This window comes from Anas acuta, chromosome 1 (genome assembly GCF_963932015.1).
Source record: "Anas acuta chromosome 1, bAnaAcu1.1, whole genome shotgun sequence".
Lineage (NCBI taxonomy): Eukaryota > Metazoa > Chordata > Aves > Anseriformes > Anatidae > Anas > Anas acuta.
Window position 1 is genome coordinate 109644187 of NC_088979.1, and position 15298 is coordinate 109659484.

General features: G+C 43.6%; 2 protein-coding genes across 8 annotated transcripts in view; one reads left to right on the forward strand and one right to left on the reverse strand.

Annotated features, from left to right (window-relative positions):
* Positions 1–1142: 1142 nt before the first annotated feature.
* On the reverse strand, positions 1143–7076 carry MPC2 (mitochondrial pyruvate carrier 2). Its single transcript, XM_068692508.1, has 5 exons — positions 6858–7076; positions 5043–5083; positions 3209–3293; positions 2044–2155; positions 1143–1391 (listed from the first exon to the last, which is right to left on the reverse strand). Exons 1-5 carry the CDS (start codon positions 6961–6963, stop codon positions 1334–1336), a joined length of 402 nt encoding a protein of 133 aa, XP_068548609.1. The 5' UTR covers positions 6964–7076; the 3' UTR covers positions 1143–1333.
* Positions 7077–7353: 277 nt separating this feature from the next.
* Positions 7354–15298, forward strand: part of DCAF6 (DDB1 and CUL4 associated factor 6) — an 81534-nt gene continuing 73589 nt past the window's right edge. For 4 of the 7 annotated variants that reach the window (XM_068692430.1, XM_068692439.1, XM_068692458.1 and 1 more), the window contains exon 1: positions 7354–7606. In XM_068692430.1, coding sequence (XP_068548531.1) covers positions 7513–7606 — 94 coding nt within the window. In that variant the 5' untranslated portion in view covers positions 7354–7512. The remainder of the gene's footprint in view (positions 7607–15298) is intronic. The other 3 variants (XM_068692448.1, XM_068692473.1, XM_068692483.1) reach the window with 2 other exon arrangements.

A 15298-nucleotide genomic window follows, 5' to 3' on the forward strand; every position in this document is an offset into this window, starting at 1 on the left:
GGGACAGCACACGCTTCTAGCAGAATACAGGTAGGAGAGAAGCACCTCCATGGCAGGACAGCCTCTGAAAAAGGGCATCTGATCAAGTATCGGGCACGTATCTTAGAAGAAGGGAAAATGCTGTCCTGCACAATTACTTTGTACTGGCTAACACTTCTTACGTAAGTTATACATAAGTATACATAGGGCAGAGGAGAGACTTAATCAGAGACCATTCCAAACTCCAGTATTTCAAAGCATTCACTTTACTGAAGAAGCAACTCTGTCTCAGTTATCTCTTTTCCCTCAGATATTTATTGATGGCTTTAGTAGAAGAGGTCTCTGACCTCTGATCCCAGGGGAAGCTGATAGATGCCATGTTCTGAGCATGACTGCTTTATGCTTCTCAGCAGCAGAGGGGTTTCTGCAGCGTAACATATAGCCTTTGCTCTGGTGCATTTCCCTCTTTACAGGAAATTAAATAGGGAGAGAGGGTGACTTTCAGAGGTTTCATTCATAAACATGCCACAGATGAGAGCAAACCACTTCCTCCAAAGTTTTGGAGAATTGACACGTACAAGTTTCCTGACTGCACAACTTTACAGAAAATCTGTATGTACTTAAGGAGGGCACAGAAAGTGAGTAACAGATGTTTTAGCTATTTATTTTTCACATTCCCAAGAACCAGGTACTTAAATATGCCCATCGAGTTGTGCCCTCTAGCTGTAGAGTATGACAGAAGCTTAAAAACAAACAAAAAACAACAACAAAAAAACAAACCAAAACCCATACTACTGGCATGTATAGGCTTGCCCTCCTCTAGATAAAGGTGGCTGTGGCCCAGAAACAAATCAAGATATAGATAACTTGAACCTGAAAAGAATATCCTTAAACTACCAAGGAAGAATATCAGAGAATAAAATGCAGGTGTCACTGTCACTGGCTACTGAACATATGGTATAACCCCACACAGGGTCTCAGCATGACATTTGAAAAGAATTACTTCTGTCTGGGACTTTGGCTGACAGTCACTGATACCATGTCACTCCCACATGTGTTCAACAGAGTCAGATAAGGCAGGGCCAAACAAACAATTCAAGGCACAATCCACAACCAGTTTCTTTTAAAGAGACAACATAACTTCCCTAACAGAAGACATAGCATTTTACTTAAATTTAAAAGGTTGCACTTTATTTAAGTGGATGGAGATACTTTGTTATTTGCACTTAGAAAACACTTGCTTTTGAGACATTTAGATTTCCCCATCCATTTTCTCAGAGGGAAAAAGGTTAAAATTAGTGAAGCTAGGTCCCATGGGGAAGGGTTTGTGCGTTGCTGAATTTGACCTGTAGGGTTAAGCATCTTTTTGCAGCAGCTGATCTTGTTGTTTTGCTTTTAGCTCCTGATTATACCTGTAGGAAAGAAAAACACAGATTGAGGATAGTGCTCCAGTTACAGTAACAGCATCTTCATAACAATGTATTCAGCAAAGGAGGTTTCAAATTCCTATCCTGAGTTTCTATCCTCAAGTCCCCGTATAACTCAGCTTAGGCAAGAAGCTACCAATTAGCTGCTAAGCTAGTTTGCATTACTTCTCTCCAGTACTGAAGGAGACAGAGAAATCCAAGTTTTCCCCTCAAGAAATAACTTTAAAAAAAATAGAAAAATAAAAATCAAAATGCTGCTCTACTTAAGAACCCTTTGATATGGCTGGAACTGATCAGATTCATCAGGGAAAGCTGACAGAAGCACAAAGCTTATGAGGTAGTCCAGGCTTTTTGTCAGTCAGACCTACAGCTTTTAAAGAATTCCTTAAACCTAGAAACCTTACATAGGTCTCTTCTTAAAACACGCTCTACGTATAATGAAAATATTTAGAAGCATTCCTCCTACTTATCTGGAAAACTAAAAATGTAGCAAAAAAGTGCTGTAATGTTTAATTGCTCAGTTCTTCTTTCCTGTTACACTGACACAAAGACTGGGGGAATTTATGAAATCATGGTTAAGATTAGGTGACATGAGTGCTCAATTACAGTGCATAGAGAAGTCCTTCTTAATACATACCTCCATATTCGGAAGAGTTGAGAGCCACCGGCACAGCCAACAAAGAAGTTCACAGCAAACAGGCTCCAATTTTTAGGAATAATAACCAAAGAGTACCTTGACCAAATAAGGCCTGTTGAACGAAAAGTTTAAATGATATTACATCTTTGTAGTTAAATATTCAGACATTCCCCTAACCTTGAGGACAGACTCATTGGCCAGTTGAAGTACACAGAAGCTTTACAACTCATGTTGGACAACTGTTTTTCTTCTAATTAGCTGTTTCTCAGTTAGAAGCACAACAAACGCCAGTGGGAAAGCTACAGGTATGTACTGCATTTTTCCAAAATAATGTAACCAGACAATAATTTGATACTAAGACTGATCTATGTTAAGATCTTCTGTACTCTACAGCAGTATAAACCTTAATATGTTGGCACAATTCTAGGGCAGTGGCATTTTGTTGTAGTATATCTAGTTTGCTGCACCCATTTAGAGATTACAGAAGCCACCAGTCAAGCAGGGTTTACATATCATGCACAGCACATAGCATTGAGTCATGTATCAAAACAAAGTCCAGTGAAGGAGGAAGGTGGCAGCTGTAGTTTTGATTTTCAGCTTTATTTGTCACAAGTCTCACCCCTGACAAGATCTGGTAGAACAACTTGAGTATGGAATATTGCTTTTGGCAGTGTGAAAACTCATAACAAGCAGCAGTGCAGTAGTCTGTACACCACTCCAAGTTCTTGTAGCACACAGAAGTCCTTTCCAGTTACGTTAGTGTAATTACTCTAGCATTGTTTAATCCCTTCAAGCCTGTTCTAAAAAAGCCACTGTGTTCTGGACTGATGTCAAAATTTCTTGACCTGAAGCAAAGGAGGTCCCTTACTGGAACGAGTGGTATCATTGTAACTCAAGGGACCAAATTTGTATCCTAACTCAAAAAACTCACTTTGGACAATTCCAAATTCAGACACTTGTATAAAACTGTAAATAATCACAGGACTCTTACAGATTTAATAGTAAGCACAGATCTGTCTTACAGTTACCATGTAAAACCAACAGTGAGATCTGGCATATTATAGCTGAGCCTTTCCTAAAGAAGTGGCTTAGTGCTGCCAATTCAAAAAGGAATGAGTACAGCTCAGATGGTGCTTTGTAAAAGTGTGGTGTACATTGGCTTTACCTGTGGCCATCAACACTGCAGACTGGGCTGTGCTGAGCTTTTCTGCTGGCCTGGTCATATCAGCCATTCCAGCACACACCAAGCCCTGTAAAGAGAAATTCATTGAGCATAAACCCAGTACCAGGACATACCATGACATATCCTGCACAGCAGGGTTGGACTAGGTAGTCTCCAGAGGCCCCTTCTGACCTCAACCATTCAGTGATTCTGTGAAGTTACCTTAAAGCTCAGTGTTTATTCTGTGTTCATTATGCAGGAGATGGGATGCATTGTGTGAGCAGAGTAATTACTTCTTGAGACCCTGTGTCCTTCTAGTCCCTTGTGGTGAAAATAAGAACACAGTTATGGGTGGTTCAACTGGCTTGCAATAAAATCCCAGGCAGTGGCAACTTTGTATTAGATTAAGAACAAGGTTACCTTAAGCACAGCTGCTTTAAGCACTAATTGGTTTTCATGCAGCAAGTAGAACCTTGTCTAAGTAAGACCCTTCTTACTAAAGCTCAGGCTAAGATATTGTTGGTACGCAGGTACATGTGACACCATACAGTCTTCGCTCAACTTCATCTGAGGAGGTAAAAGTGATTATTTTTTTTTAAATATAATTTCAGTGGAAAAATTCCCAGTGAAGTGACAAATAGCTCGACTGACCTATTTGAGAGTGTTGCTAGCAAATACACTGTTTGATTTATTTTGTTGTGTTATTGCCATCTACTGGAAATGCAATTTGTTGTTCTGTTACAGGGCTTCACCAAAATAAATGAACAAAAAAAGCTCGAAAGCTTTTATCTTACTGCCACTAAGGGCTACGTTGTGCTCTAACCAAGAGAATAGTTTTTAAGGGTAGAGACAGGTGTGCTGCCTCACTTAACAGGGTTGATGTTGCTGCAGTGATGTCAGAGGTAGAGATTTTCAGCCCACTTGGGTAAATGCTTTTGGAAGGCAACTTGCCTTTGCCATGTAGGGGAAAAGTCATTTTAATTTCTCAATGAAGAACTTCACTGTGAGCTTAGGCTGTCCTGCACTTTCACAAAAGAAGAAACCACCTGTGTATTAGCTCTTGTGATACAGCAGCAGGCAGCAAACCTGCTCAAAAGAGTTGCCTGTATGCTCAGGAGCACGCTGCCTGGGAGAACCTCTGAAAAAGGGGGAGGTTAACCACAGTTACTGCAGCAGCAGAACAGATTGACAACAAAAACAAGCTGCAGCTTGGAGCATAACGTGTTGCCCATGGCCTATGTGAAGCTGGGTTTTCACAACAGCGCACTTACAAAGCAGCTGGCAATAGGAAGAGGAGGTTATACCCTTGCTTGTTATCAAACAAGGAGAGTGAGCAGCTTTATGATTTTAGAGCTCATGTACTTTATCTGTACAAATACAATAACCAGGAGGGAAGCAGTGAATTAGGACTAGCCACATACCTCACACATACACAAACACAGGCCAGATGGGGTAATGAATTGGGAAGCAGAACCACACAAGAAGCAGAGCGCTACTGCTGTCCAAAATATGTGCTTTCAGAGTTTTGAACTATGCCAGCTGACGCCTACCTTGAACAACAGTGAGTGTTTTACAAAAGAACGCTTTCATGAAACTTTCAATGTAGAGCAGTTTTTCCACAAAGCCTTGTTTCTTTTTAGCCCTTACATCCATGGCAGGTTGCACCACGTGTTCTTAAGACGATTATTGTTCCTCCATATATATTAAAAATTAGAGCCTTGGCATTAAACCTTTCTGGAGGCTCAGATACCTGCTGGGAAACTATTGCTTGCCCAATGGGTTACTTCAGATTGCCCTCTGATCAACATCCAGACATAAGTTGGCATCTTACACTTACCCATTTCATAATAGGTGCCCAGAAAAACACTGTTTTGGGACCTGAGGGAGGAAAGAGGGTGAAGTTACTCAGTGAGATTTGGTTGTTACAATGCAATGCCCACAGTAAGTTTTGAGTTGTTAGGTGTTTTTTTCTTTCTTTCTTTCTTTCGTTTTTAATAACGAATTAAACTAATACACACATGTATATATTAAAACAGCGCCTACCACCACACAGGCTATATCACCTAATCCTCACATTTCATCAGTTCAGTGCACATCAACCTTCAGTTACATAATCAGTCCATGGGATTTTGCAATAGATGTTCTGTTGCAAAAAAAAGACTTTCAAGCAAACAAGATGCATTTATAACAGAAAAGTTCAGATCAGGCCAGGAAGAATGAAGCCAGTTTCTATATAATGATCTGTAACTGCACTAATGGAATTAGCATTTGAAATCTTTGTAAATTGAATCTTGTAAACTAAAGTCCCAAAATATTTTATTACTGGTACTGTAATAAGTCAGTCCCTCCTTCCCTTTCCAAATCTCAACACATCTCTTCACGCTACAGAAGACATCCTGCACAGCAGTATTAGAAATTTAAAGAGTACAAATTGCAAATACAAGTATCAGGGTGCTCTCGTGGACCTCTAACACGCATCTCCAAATAACCATGTTTGTCTAGCAGAAACAATACTTCTCACCCAATCAACCTCCCACTCCAGTTTTCTACCAATAGTCAAAGGAGGATTACGGGAAGAGGAACAGGTGTATGGAAAGAAAGGAAGAAAAATCAACCTAATGGGATCTGGAGGGTAAAATCTCCCTCTGTGGTGCTAAAATGGCAGCTGGTTGGTTAACACAATGCACCGCAATGCCACACCTACAACACACAGACCATCAGAAGTCGTTAACCTAGGACTATCGCTGAAAGTCTTCAAATGAGGGACCACAACCCAAGATATGAACCTGTTGCGCTGGGGTACAGTCAAAGCACTGCTTCTGATTTCATCAAACCACATTCACTTTTAGGTCCTGCAGGCCACTGCTCAGCCCTCAGATGACACACGAGGTGAAGCCAAGTTTTCGCTTTAATACATTACATATTATGGTTCAAAGCTTTTAAGTATACATTATAAGCACCAGGACTTTGGTTGTTTGCTTTTTACGCGTGCTAATTTTTTACTAACAATTCAGCCTAATAAAGGCCCTACGGTAACTCTTCGTACTGCGTGTTTTAAAACAGGTTTGAAACAGTAACTGGGAAAAATTTAACCGTCAGGGTTCTGCAGCAAGCACCTGTGAAGCCACTTACATTTGCAGGATCGGGCTTATTGTTGTGAATACCAGTTGCTCCATAACCTTAAAGCCAGCTAAGCCCTGCAGAAGGGCAGCACAACTGCAACAGAAATGGCCTTGGCAGCTTTGCACAAAGCCCTCCAAAGACCCACACGGCTCGTGACAGCGATCAAGTTTAACACAGCAGTGAATAGCTGCTGGCAGGTGACTTCTCACGTTAAGAACAGAGCGTTTCACCCCACACATGATTTTTGTTTTCCAGGGTAAAAATTTCAGTCATTATTCTCTTAGGCAGCTACTTAATATTTCTGTATCAGGCTGCAAATACAGCTCTGCATAAGAGCCTCTTATAAAGAGCCTCCAATTCATGGAGGTTCCACAGAAGCAGATTTAATTGCTATCACCTATTTTCTTCTGAAGCAGAAATTCAAATTTGGAGCACCAGAGAACAGGGGGACACCTCTCCCTCAGGCATGCCCGTCAACAAGCTCCCCGTCCCCGTCCCCGCTCCCAAGGTGACCCCTGGGGGCCGTTACCCGCCGGGTGGTTGTAGAAGGGCCGCAGGCGCGGCGGCAGCACCAGCTCGATGCGGTCCAGCAGGCGGTGGTACGAGGCGCGCAGCCCCGCCGCGGCGGCCGCCATCTTGTGCCCGGCGGGAGCCCCCCGCTCCTCTCCGCTCTGCTCCGCTCCGCTCCGCTCAGCGCCGCTCGGTGCCACACGCCGCGTCAGCCAAAGCCCCGCCCACCGCCGGCTGAGACCGCGCTGATTGGTGGAGCCGCCGGGGGGCGGAGGGAGGGGCGCGGCGCGATTGGCTGCCGTCCCGGCCTTCCGCGGGAAGGGCGAGAGCGCCGGCCCGCTCCCGCCTCAAAGATGGCGGCCCGCCAAGATAGCCGGCGCCCAACCCCAAGATGGCCGCGCGCTGCGCGGCTTCACCCCGTCCGTCACTTCCCGGGCGGGGCAGCGCTCCCTGGGGGCGTAGCTTCACCATCGGGGGCGTGGCTTCACCAGGGGGCGTGGCTCCGAGCGGCGGCCCCGCCCCTCTCCCTCTCCCTCTCCCTCCCTCTCCGTGCCGGAGCCTTGGGGCGGGGCGGGGGGCTGGGGGCCGGGCGGTTTCCATGGTGATCGCGCGGGGCGGCCGGCGGCAGCGGAGCGCCCGGCAGCCCCCCCCCGGCGGCGGCGGCGGCGGGGGCCATGTCCCGCGGCCGCTGCCCCCACCTGCTGTGGGACGTGAGGAAGCGGAGCCTGGGGCTGGAGGAGCCCGGCCTGCTGCGGCGCCACTACCTGGGTAAGGGCTGGGGGGGGGGCGGTTAGCGAGAGGGGGGCGACCGTTGGAACCGTTGGAGCCGTTGGAGCCGTTGGTGGGGGGGCAGCGAGCTCCCCCGAGATGGCGGCGGGGACCCACCCGGCCCCGGGGCAGCCCCGCCGCCCGCAGCCCCGCGCCGGCAAAATGGCGTTGGCGGCCCTGGCGCTCCGGGCGCTGCCGGGCGGCTCCGGGCGGCTCCCGGCCCCCGGCCCCCCGCTGGGGTCGTGCGGGCGGTGCTGGCTGCCCGGCCGCGCTCGGCGCCCCCCAGCCGGCAGGCGAGGCGCCGCTACCTGTTGCACCGGCTGAGGTGGTTTGCTCCGTCAGGGCGCCCAGCCGTCATTCCTGCTTTTTGTTTCCCCCCCCCCCCCTTTATTTTTTCTTTTTTTTGGATAAATCTGTCAAAACCCTCACGAGAATAAAGCAGGTTTTGGCTTTTCGCCACCGACTCTTTCTCAGCCAGCGAGGCAAAAGAGAGCTCTAACAGCAAGTACGCCGCTCAGAAGGCTTCTCAGAGTGATATAAAATACAGGCAGTGCCGGAGGTGCCCTGGTAGTGGAGGAACACGCCGAAGGAGTAACAGCATTTCTTCTTTGCTCTGTGTGTGAGTTTCGTGTGGACTGGCAATCAGGTGGCACTCTATTTATAGCCTCTTCCAGCCTTCGAAAACAGCTGCTCCGGGAGGGAGCTGCACATCGTCTCCGTACCTCCCCAGGCAGAGAGCTCGCTCCGGGAATTTATGTCCTTGCAAAACTCTGCCTGGTTTTGCAAGATCTCTAAATAACTGCCCCGAAATCCTGTCGGTTCAGGACAAAGTTCCAGAGGAAAGTCTAGCGCAGATTGGGTGCTGTGCGTGCTTGGGACGTGTCCTCTGGCTCGTTATCGTTTCTTCAGAGCGATTTCCCCATGTGGTGACAGAGGGAAAAAGTGGGTCTTATCAGTGTATCTGTGTTAGCTATGTTTTCCTCAGCATTTGTGGGCTAATTAGTCTCGATTTCAGACAGTGCTTGTATGTGAAGTCTCCAGAGAAAGCCAACTGCTCTAGGAGGCTGTCAGTAGCACTCTGCTTTCATTCACTTGGGGCAGTGGCTTAGCCTGGTGCTAGTGGGAGGAATCCTGCTGCTGGGCCATGGGAGGAAGCTGAGCTTCCTGCTACTTCCACTTAAACATCACAGTGCTTTGATGCTGAAAAACATTGGCAGTAAACCCTAGTATCCAACTTAAAAACTCAGAGACAGGCTAGTTTCCCAAGAATCCCAAAATTTTTGCTACATTTTTTTTTTCTTTTTATCATTGTGCAACGTTTCCATGACTAACAAACACATCGGTTCTGATAGCAGATGAAGGGTTTGGTGTTGCCAAAATGAGGGCCTATGTACACATGAACTGCGGTAATAATTTACCTAGAGGAGCAGCAGCCTGGGTTTATTGCAAGAAGGAAGTGGATCCATAATTCCTCTGAAGTATTTAATGTGACAGCTTTATTTGCTTTTCTGTGAAGGGTCGTGCTGCTAAGGATGGCTCCGTGTAGCTGTGAAGAAGACTGAAGGCTTTAGGCTTTTTTTTTTTTTTTTTTTTTTTAAATTAACTGGCATAGTAGGTTAGCCGCAGAAACTCCATTAGTCTAAAATAGTTTGCAGAGAGTAATCAAGTCCAAGGTTTTCGGAATGATTGTCAGGAACTGTGCTTGGTACAATAAAAGTGGGTTTCAAAAGGTAAATTCTCCATAGCTTCTGGTACTCTTGTTTGCATGGTTTTCTATCATCTTCCTTCCTTGCAATATGACATTTTGGAGCTTTCCAGATTTGTTAGACACAGTGTTGTGATGCTGACTGCTGAGCTTCCCTCCCACCTTTTTTAAAAAAAATTTAATGTTCTAGGGCAATTTTTGTCAGGGTGTAGCATGTTTAATACTATGGTTTTCTCATCCTGTTTTGTAAGATTTAGAAAAGGTTTGAACTCTGTAGATTTAAGAAAAGAAAGTACTGATTTTCTTATAGTAAGGCTCGTTTGGGTCAGATTGTGTAAAGCTGTTGCTACAGGAAGATTTGCAAATACATTGTTATATATATAGGAAATGGGAGAACTTACTAAACGAACCAGACACCATTCGCTCCCCCTCTTTCCCAGGACAAACTACAACACAAACCAAAACTAATTACACATTTAAAGCAAGGTAGCTGCACCATTGATAGACAGCGCTGAAGAACAGGATAGGCCACATCAGCTGGTAGGTGTGTGGCCAACCAGGTAGCTTTGGTATCAGCCGTGTTCCAGCTCGTTAACTTATGAGTTTATAAACAACTAATAACATAAAACTAGTAGCAGCTTACTGGATCTGCACGGGTAGGATTGGGTGTTGCTGTTGAACGTCTCGTTTGTCCTGAAATATGCTGCCCAGAGTGGGGGTGTGAATTTCCTAAAGTACTGTACACTCTCATTCTCTCTGTTAGTTTTTCTTGGACCAAACAAAACCAAAACCACAACAATACCACCCAAAACAAACAAAGACAAACAAATTAAAAAACACACCCCAAAACAGCAGAGATGAAAACCTGAATTTTAGGGAAAACAGCTAGAACACGGATGTGTTATTTTTCCCAGCTTTCACTACAGTTGTATTTCAACATGTGGCATCTTAGTCTTTGTAAGTAACGCAGAGGAGGAAGGGCCAGGCAGTGTTACAGTTACCATCTTTGTAGTTGGTGATGGTCACAGAGTATTTAATTATGCCTTCATCTTTAATTCTTTGCATAATGCTTTTGATGTTTGGTTATTTTCAGGTGTGCTGTTACATTTCATGTCCTAAACCTCTTGCATTACTTTTCTTCTCCAGCATTTATTAAAGAGACTGCATCTGTCACAGCTAAAAACCGTAATTAAGAGAAGTGTTTTATGCTGCTTTTCCTTCTGCAAGCCTAGCAAATTAACTGCTGCATGAAAAAGGAGCTCTGTAAATTTGCCTGGTTTTCCGATCACAAGGGCTCAAATGACTGCTCTCTTCACGCGAGTTGTTTAGCTTCCTGATGTACATCTTCCACCGTGCCTCACCCTGTGTGTGCCCAGCAGACCAGCTCCGTATCGATGTGTGCTCACACACACCAAATGCTTCATGAAGCTGAAGATTTTTGAAAGATGCAGCTGTACTCCCCAGATTTGCCTCATTAGTGATGCTTTCTGAATAACAGAAAATAGCGGAGTCAGAATTGAAGTTGGCAGTATGATAAATGAACAAGAGGAAAATATTTCCTTGAAACAATACCAAACACCTTTAATGTGCTTAATCTATTACATGTCTGGCAGGCAATTTTGTACGGCCGTTGGATTTTCAGTGGTTGTGTAAAGAAGTTTAAGATGTTTAAGAGCATTTACAGGAAAAGAATGCTGCTTTTTAATTGTTAAAACACCAGAGAGTAGAGTGAGTAGGTATTGCCTCAAGCTGGCTGTGTTTTTTTTTTTTTTTTCTTTTTTTCTGTTAGTAAAAAAATACTGTACTCAGTGAGCCTACAGATGGGCAACTGAGTGGTGTGTCACTGAGACCTGTTGGTAACAAATTGGGTTTGGAGAAGTTTAATGAAGAGACTATGTTTGAAGCAAATTCCCTGGTACAATCTCATTTAAGCTGGTACCAAAGAATAGACAGGCACAATGCATATGTATAAAAGCACTTTTAAAAAATGTTGGGGTGATCCTACTCCATAAAGATTAATGATTGTTTTTTTCTAGTTCTAAATAAATCAACTGAGATAATCAAGGCAGCCACTTTAAAGGTTTTAATAGAGTGATTTGTGGAAAGCAGCATTCTATTGATAAAGCAAAATAAAAAGTGAATCATCTGGAGAAGGCAACAAATAAAGAGAAGCTGGCTGGCTATAACTCAATACGTACCAGAGAACCAGAAAGGGATGTGAGCGAGGAGGCAGGACAGAAGCTGGTTCAGTATTTCTGGTGTCTGAGCATTGAATGCTCAGTTCTTGTTACACTCTGTCTGGCTGTCTGTTGTTACCCCTGTGATTATTTCACTTGTAGGTGAATTGAGCTATGGGAGGGGATGTGCAAGAGCCAGTTGTGCGTGGAAGTAAGTAGTACAGCCATGTGGCATCACAAGGTGGAAATTTGCCAGCCTCTTTTGCTGCTGCCCAGGGGGTCTTTGCTTGTGGTTGGCCTGACCTCACCTCAGTCACATCTTCCTTGTGTGCTGCTGTGGTTTGATAGTTACGGTTTCTGTTACTGCTTCTGTCTCCTTAGATTTGTCCCACCTTGCTCCTACTTAAAGTAGGACTTCTGAAGTGGTTGCCAACACTTTATTACACTTGCTATTAAAAAGAAACTTGGTACACAGGAAATGGGATTACTTGCTGCTTTCTGGCACTTTTCTTCTGAAATAAGAGAGTGAGATTGATAGGAATTCAGCTTCTATGTATTAACATCAATTTGTAGAAAAAAAATATTTTCTGTCCTTCAGAAATTCAAGAGGCCTTTTGAGTAGTTTTGCCACCTTTGCATGACATGAGCTAAACTATTTTACTTTTCTAAAAGGGATTAACCTTTTGTGTAATATATATAAATAATATGTAATATATAAATAGTATGCTGTAGTCCCAAGACTTAAAATATATATGCATATATATATATGTCCATACATATAATCAGTCTTAGGATGCAAATATATTTACTTCATATCCTTTGGAGTCTCAGTCTTGTGCAGACAGCTGGAGACTATAGATCTGTGTGCACTCTAATTTTGATTGCAATATTTCCACTGAATTTACACTGTATGCTTTTAAAGGCACTCTTTGTACAAAAAATGTATTTGCTTTGTAAGTGACTGCCTGTGTCTTGATCCTGAGTGCTTCAGACAGTTTCGTTGTTAAGTTGCACCTTGATCTTGTAATAATGAACCTGAAATACATGAAAGCTGTCTCTTGCTGCAGAAACAAATCGTGTACTAGATTTATATTTCAAGATGAGGCAGTGATGTGAGAGATCCCTTTGATATCTTTTTTTTTCCTTTTCCTTTCTTTCCTTCCCTGCAGTCTTCCTCTAGTTGGATTGTTTCCATTAAGTGCATTAGGATAAACACTGAGCACACTTGTGTTTGGTCACTTCTAAACTGTTGCACTGCAATACGACGAGTTCTTGTGACTTCACTTGTGATTCCTGATCTTCTATGCTTTGAATGTCCCCAAAATAGTCCAGTAGGGTATTACTGATCATGTATCAAGAACTAGTTGATACTTGAGACCGGCCCTGTCCTGGCAATGAGGAAGATCAGTCTGTATATAAAGTATGCCAGTCTTGAAAGCAAGCCGGATTTTTTGGGAATGAAATGCAAGTCTCAGCTTCTTCTTGTCCATCTTTGAGGCTCAGTGAGTCACTGAATCAGACGTGTCCCAGATGCTTTGGTATAGGTTGACTCATTAAATATTGAGCATAAATATCATGAGATGGAATCTGAGTAACATCTGTGAATTTTAATATCGTTCTTTGGTGATGTGCAGGCTTTCCTCAGGAGAATTGAACATGTAAATGCTGCTGCTCTCTATTTAGCAGGAGGAAGATGAGGGTCATGCTTCCCTTCCTGTGAACTGAATGCGGTCTGAGCTGTCAGCTAAGTTTGTCCAGCTTCTGTTCAAGTACTGAAACTTCACCACTCTAGAAAACTATTACACAAAACTGAAAAAATCCCTCATTTTTTAGGTTACATTGCTTTGAGGTTATTTTTCCAGTAGTTCCCATTATTTACCTTTCCTAGGGAAGGAGGAAAAATAAGGTTCCTTCTTCATTTGTTCTTATTCTAGAAGCACTGTTACGTCTTGAAATCTCTCTTCAGTAAAAAATGACTCTCTGGAGTTAAACAACCAGTTAGGCTGGTTGTTTTTGTCATTTACATGCAATTTATTGCGCCAAGCAACTTTTAAAAGTGAGCTTCTTTTTCCTGTTAGCCTTTGAATCCCCACTTCTAATCCAATTTACGTCACAGAGTTGCTTGATAGTCATCTACTAGCAAGACTCAGATTTCTACTTTAGCTCAACTTCTGACGTTGGCTGTTTTTAAACTCTAATCCTGGGCAATTTCCAAGTGCTTACGCTTGTAATCTCACAGCGATATGTAGCTCTGTCTGCTATGGGGTGCGTATATCTATGTCTATTTCACGTCTTCCCCCAAATATGACAGTTTACAATTCCCATCCTGCCTAGGATTAGACAGTATTTTTTAATTAGGTAAGTGTGCAGAATAGTAAGAGCTTTAATTCGCTCCCAGCCGGCCCAAATTCTCGGTTTTGCTGAGACATCTTTGTGGGAAAGGCAGACTGCTTTTTTTTTTTTTTTTTTTTGCCAGAAGGCACATCTCTCTAGATATGTCAGTAAGCTCCTATATAATCACTTCCTAATCTGTTTAGAAATGTGGGTTGAGTTAGCTTAGACAACTTTAAATAGGAGACTTTTATTTACCCCAGAACCTTGATCCAGAATGGGCAAGGGAGTAACCATGTGGTGGTGAGTTGTGCTGGCTGCTGAAGAGGCAGCAGCCGCTGATGGGCACCGAAAGGTGAGTGCGAGGACTGGCAGCAGCATTCAGCCTGCTTGGATGTGCTTAAGAGCAGATTCCCCTAACTTCTTCTTTGCTTCCATTTTGCATGCTCTGGTACTCATCTGAAGTGCATGGAGGTGGCAGAAGTTTGTGGTTCTGCTGCCAGATGTCTTCACTTCTGCACTGGGGCAGTCATATCCCCATTTCTGCTTCACAGACATCCTCTGCTCCTGCTGAAATACTGAGCTCCTTATTACCCTTGGGTGCTACATGAAGCACTTGAGAAAACGACACAAAGTACCTGATGTGATGAAGTGTGTTTCCTGAAGTTCTGCTAGCAAGGCCCATGTTACTCCCTTCATACCACATTAATATTGTGGTATGTTAAGACACATCCCAACTTGCAATAACACCATTTCCTCCAGCTTGCAACATCCTGCACGCTGTTGCTTTTTACCTTCAGTTAGTGGAAACCTCTTCTAAAGAGAAGAAAACAAGGCTCAAGTGCAGTTTTCTTCATCTGATGATGATTCAGTTTCATACTGGTATCTGTTTTAGAATTTTGGGTTGTTTATGTGAGATGTGTTTTAATGCTTGTGGAGAAAACAGAAAGTGGTTTTGCATTGGGTTAATCATACATGTATATCCGGTTCATCACACAAGCTATTTCTGATAGGTTTGTGTTGAGAAAAGTGTATTGGTACCTGTTATCTTTTTGCCTTTGGCTGGCTGTTGCATAGATACAGCTTCTCCTTGTATTATTGCATAATTTTTATCCTTAGCTCTGTAGAAATTAGAAATATCACATAATACACAAATTTCCAATGCCTTTTATCTCACTGAGTAGTTTGTGTATGATCACTGCGTTACTTTAAACAACTGAATGAATATGGAAACTGCACGTTTTAATTTCTCCTGTTGCAGAACCACACTGATTTGTCTTCTGCTCAGCTACAGTCTGGGGTGAGAGCAGTACAAAAGACTTTACTGTGGACAGCGTGAGCGGGACAGGATAGCTGTCAGAGTATGGTGTACTTGTGAATGAAATCCACTTAGTACTTGCCACTATGGCATGCTCGCTCTCAGGCCAGTACTTAGAATATGCTGATAAATGCCATCTCTAAGATAAGTAGGTTTACACC

Bases quoted from the DNA above. Each gene is read 5' to 3' on its own strand.
- MPC2 (XM_068692508.1), bottom strand. From the start codon at position 6,963: ATGGCGGCCGCCGCGGCGGGGCTGCGCGCCTCGTACCACCGCCTGCTG. The intron at 3,294-5,042 runs GTAAGTGTAAGA...TTCTCTTTACAG, and splicing joins GGGCACCTATTATGAAATGG to GGCTTGGTGTGTGCTGGAAT. The intron at 2,156-3,208 runs GTAAAGCCAATG...TTCGTTCAACAG, and splicing joins TGCAGTGTTGATGGCCACAG to GCCTTATTTGGTCAAGGTAC.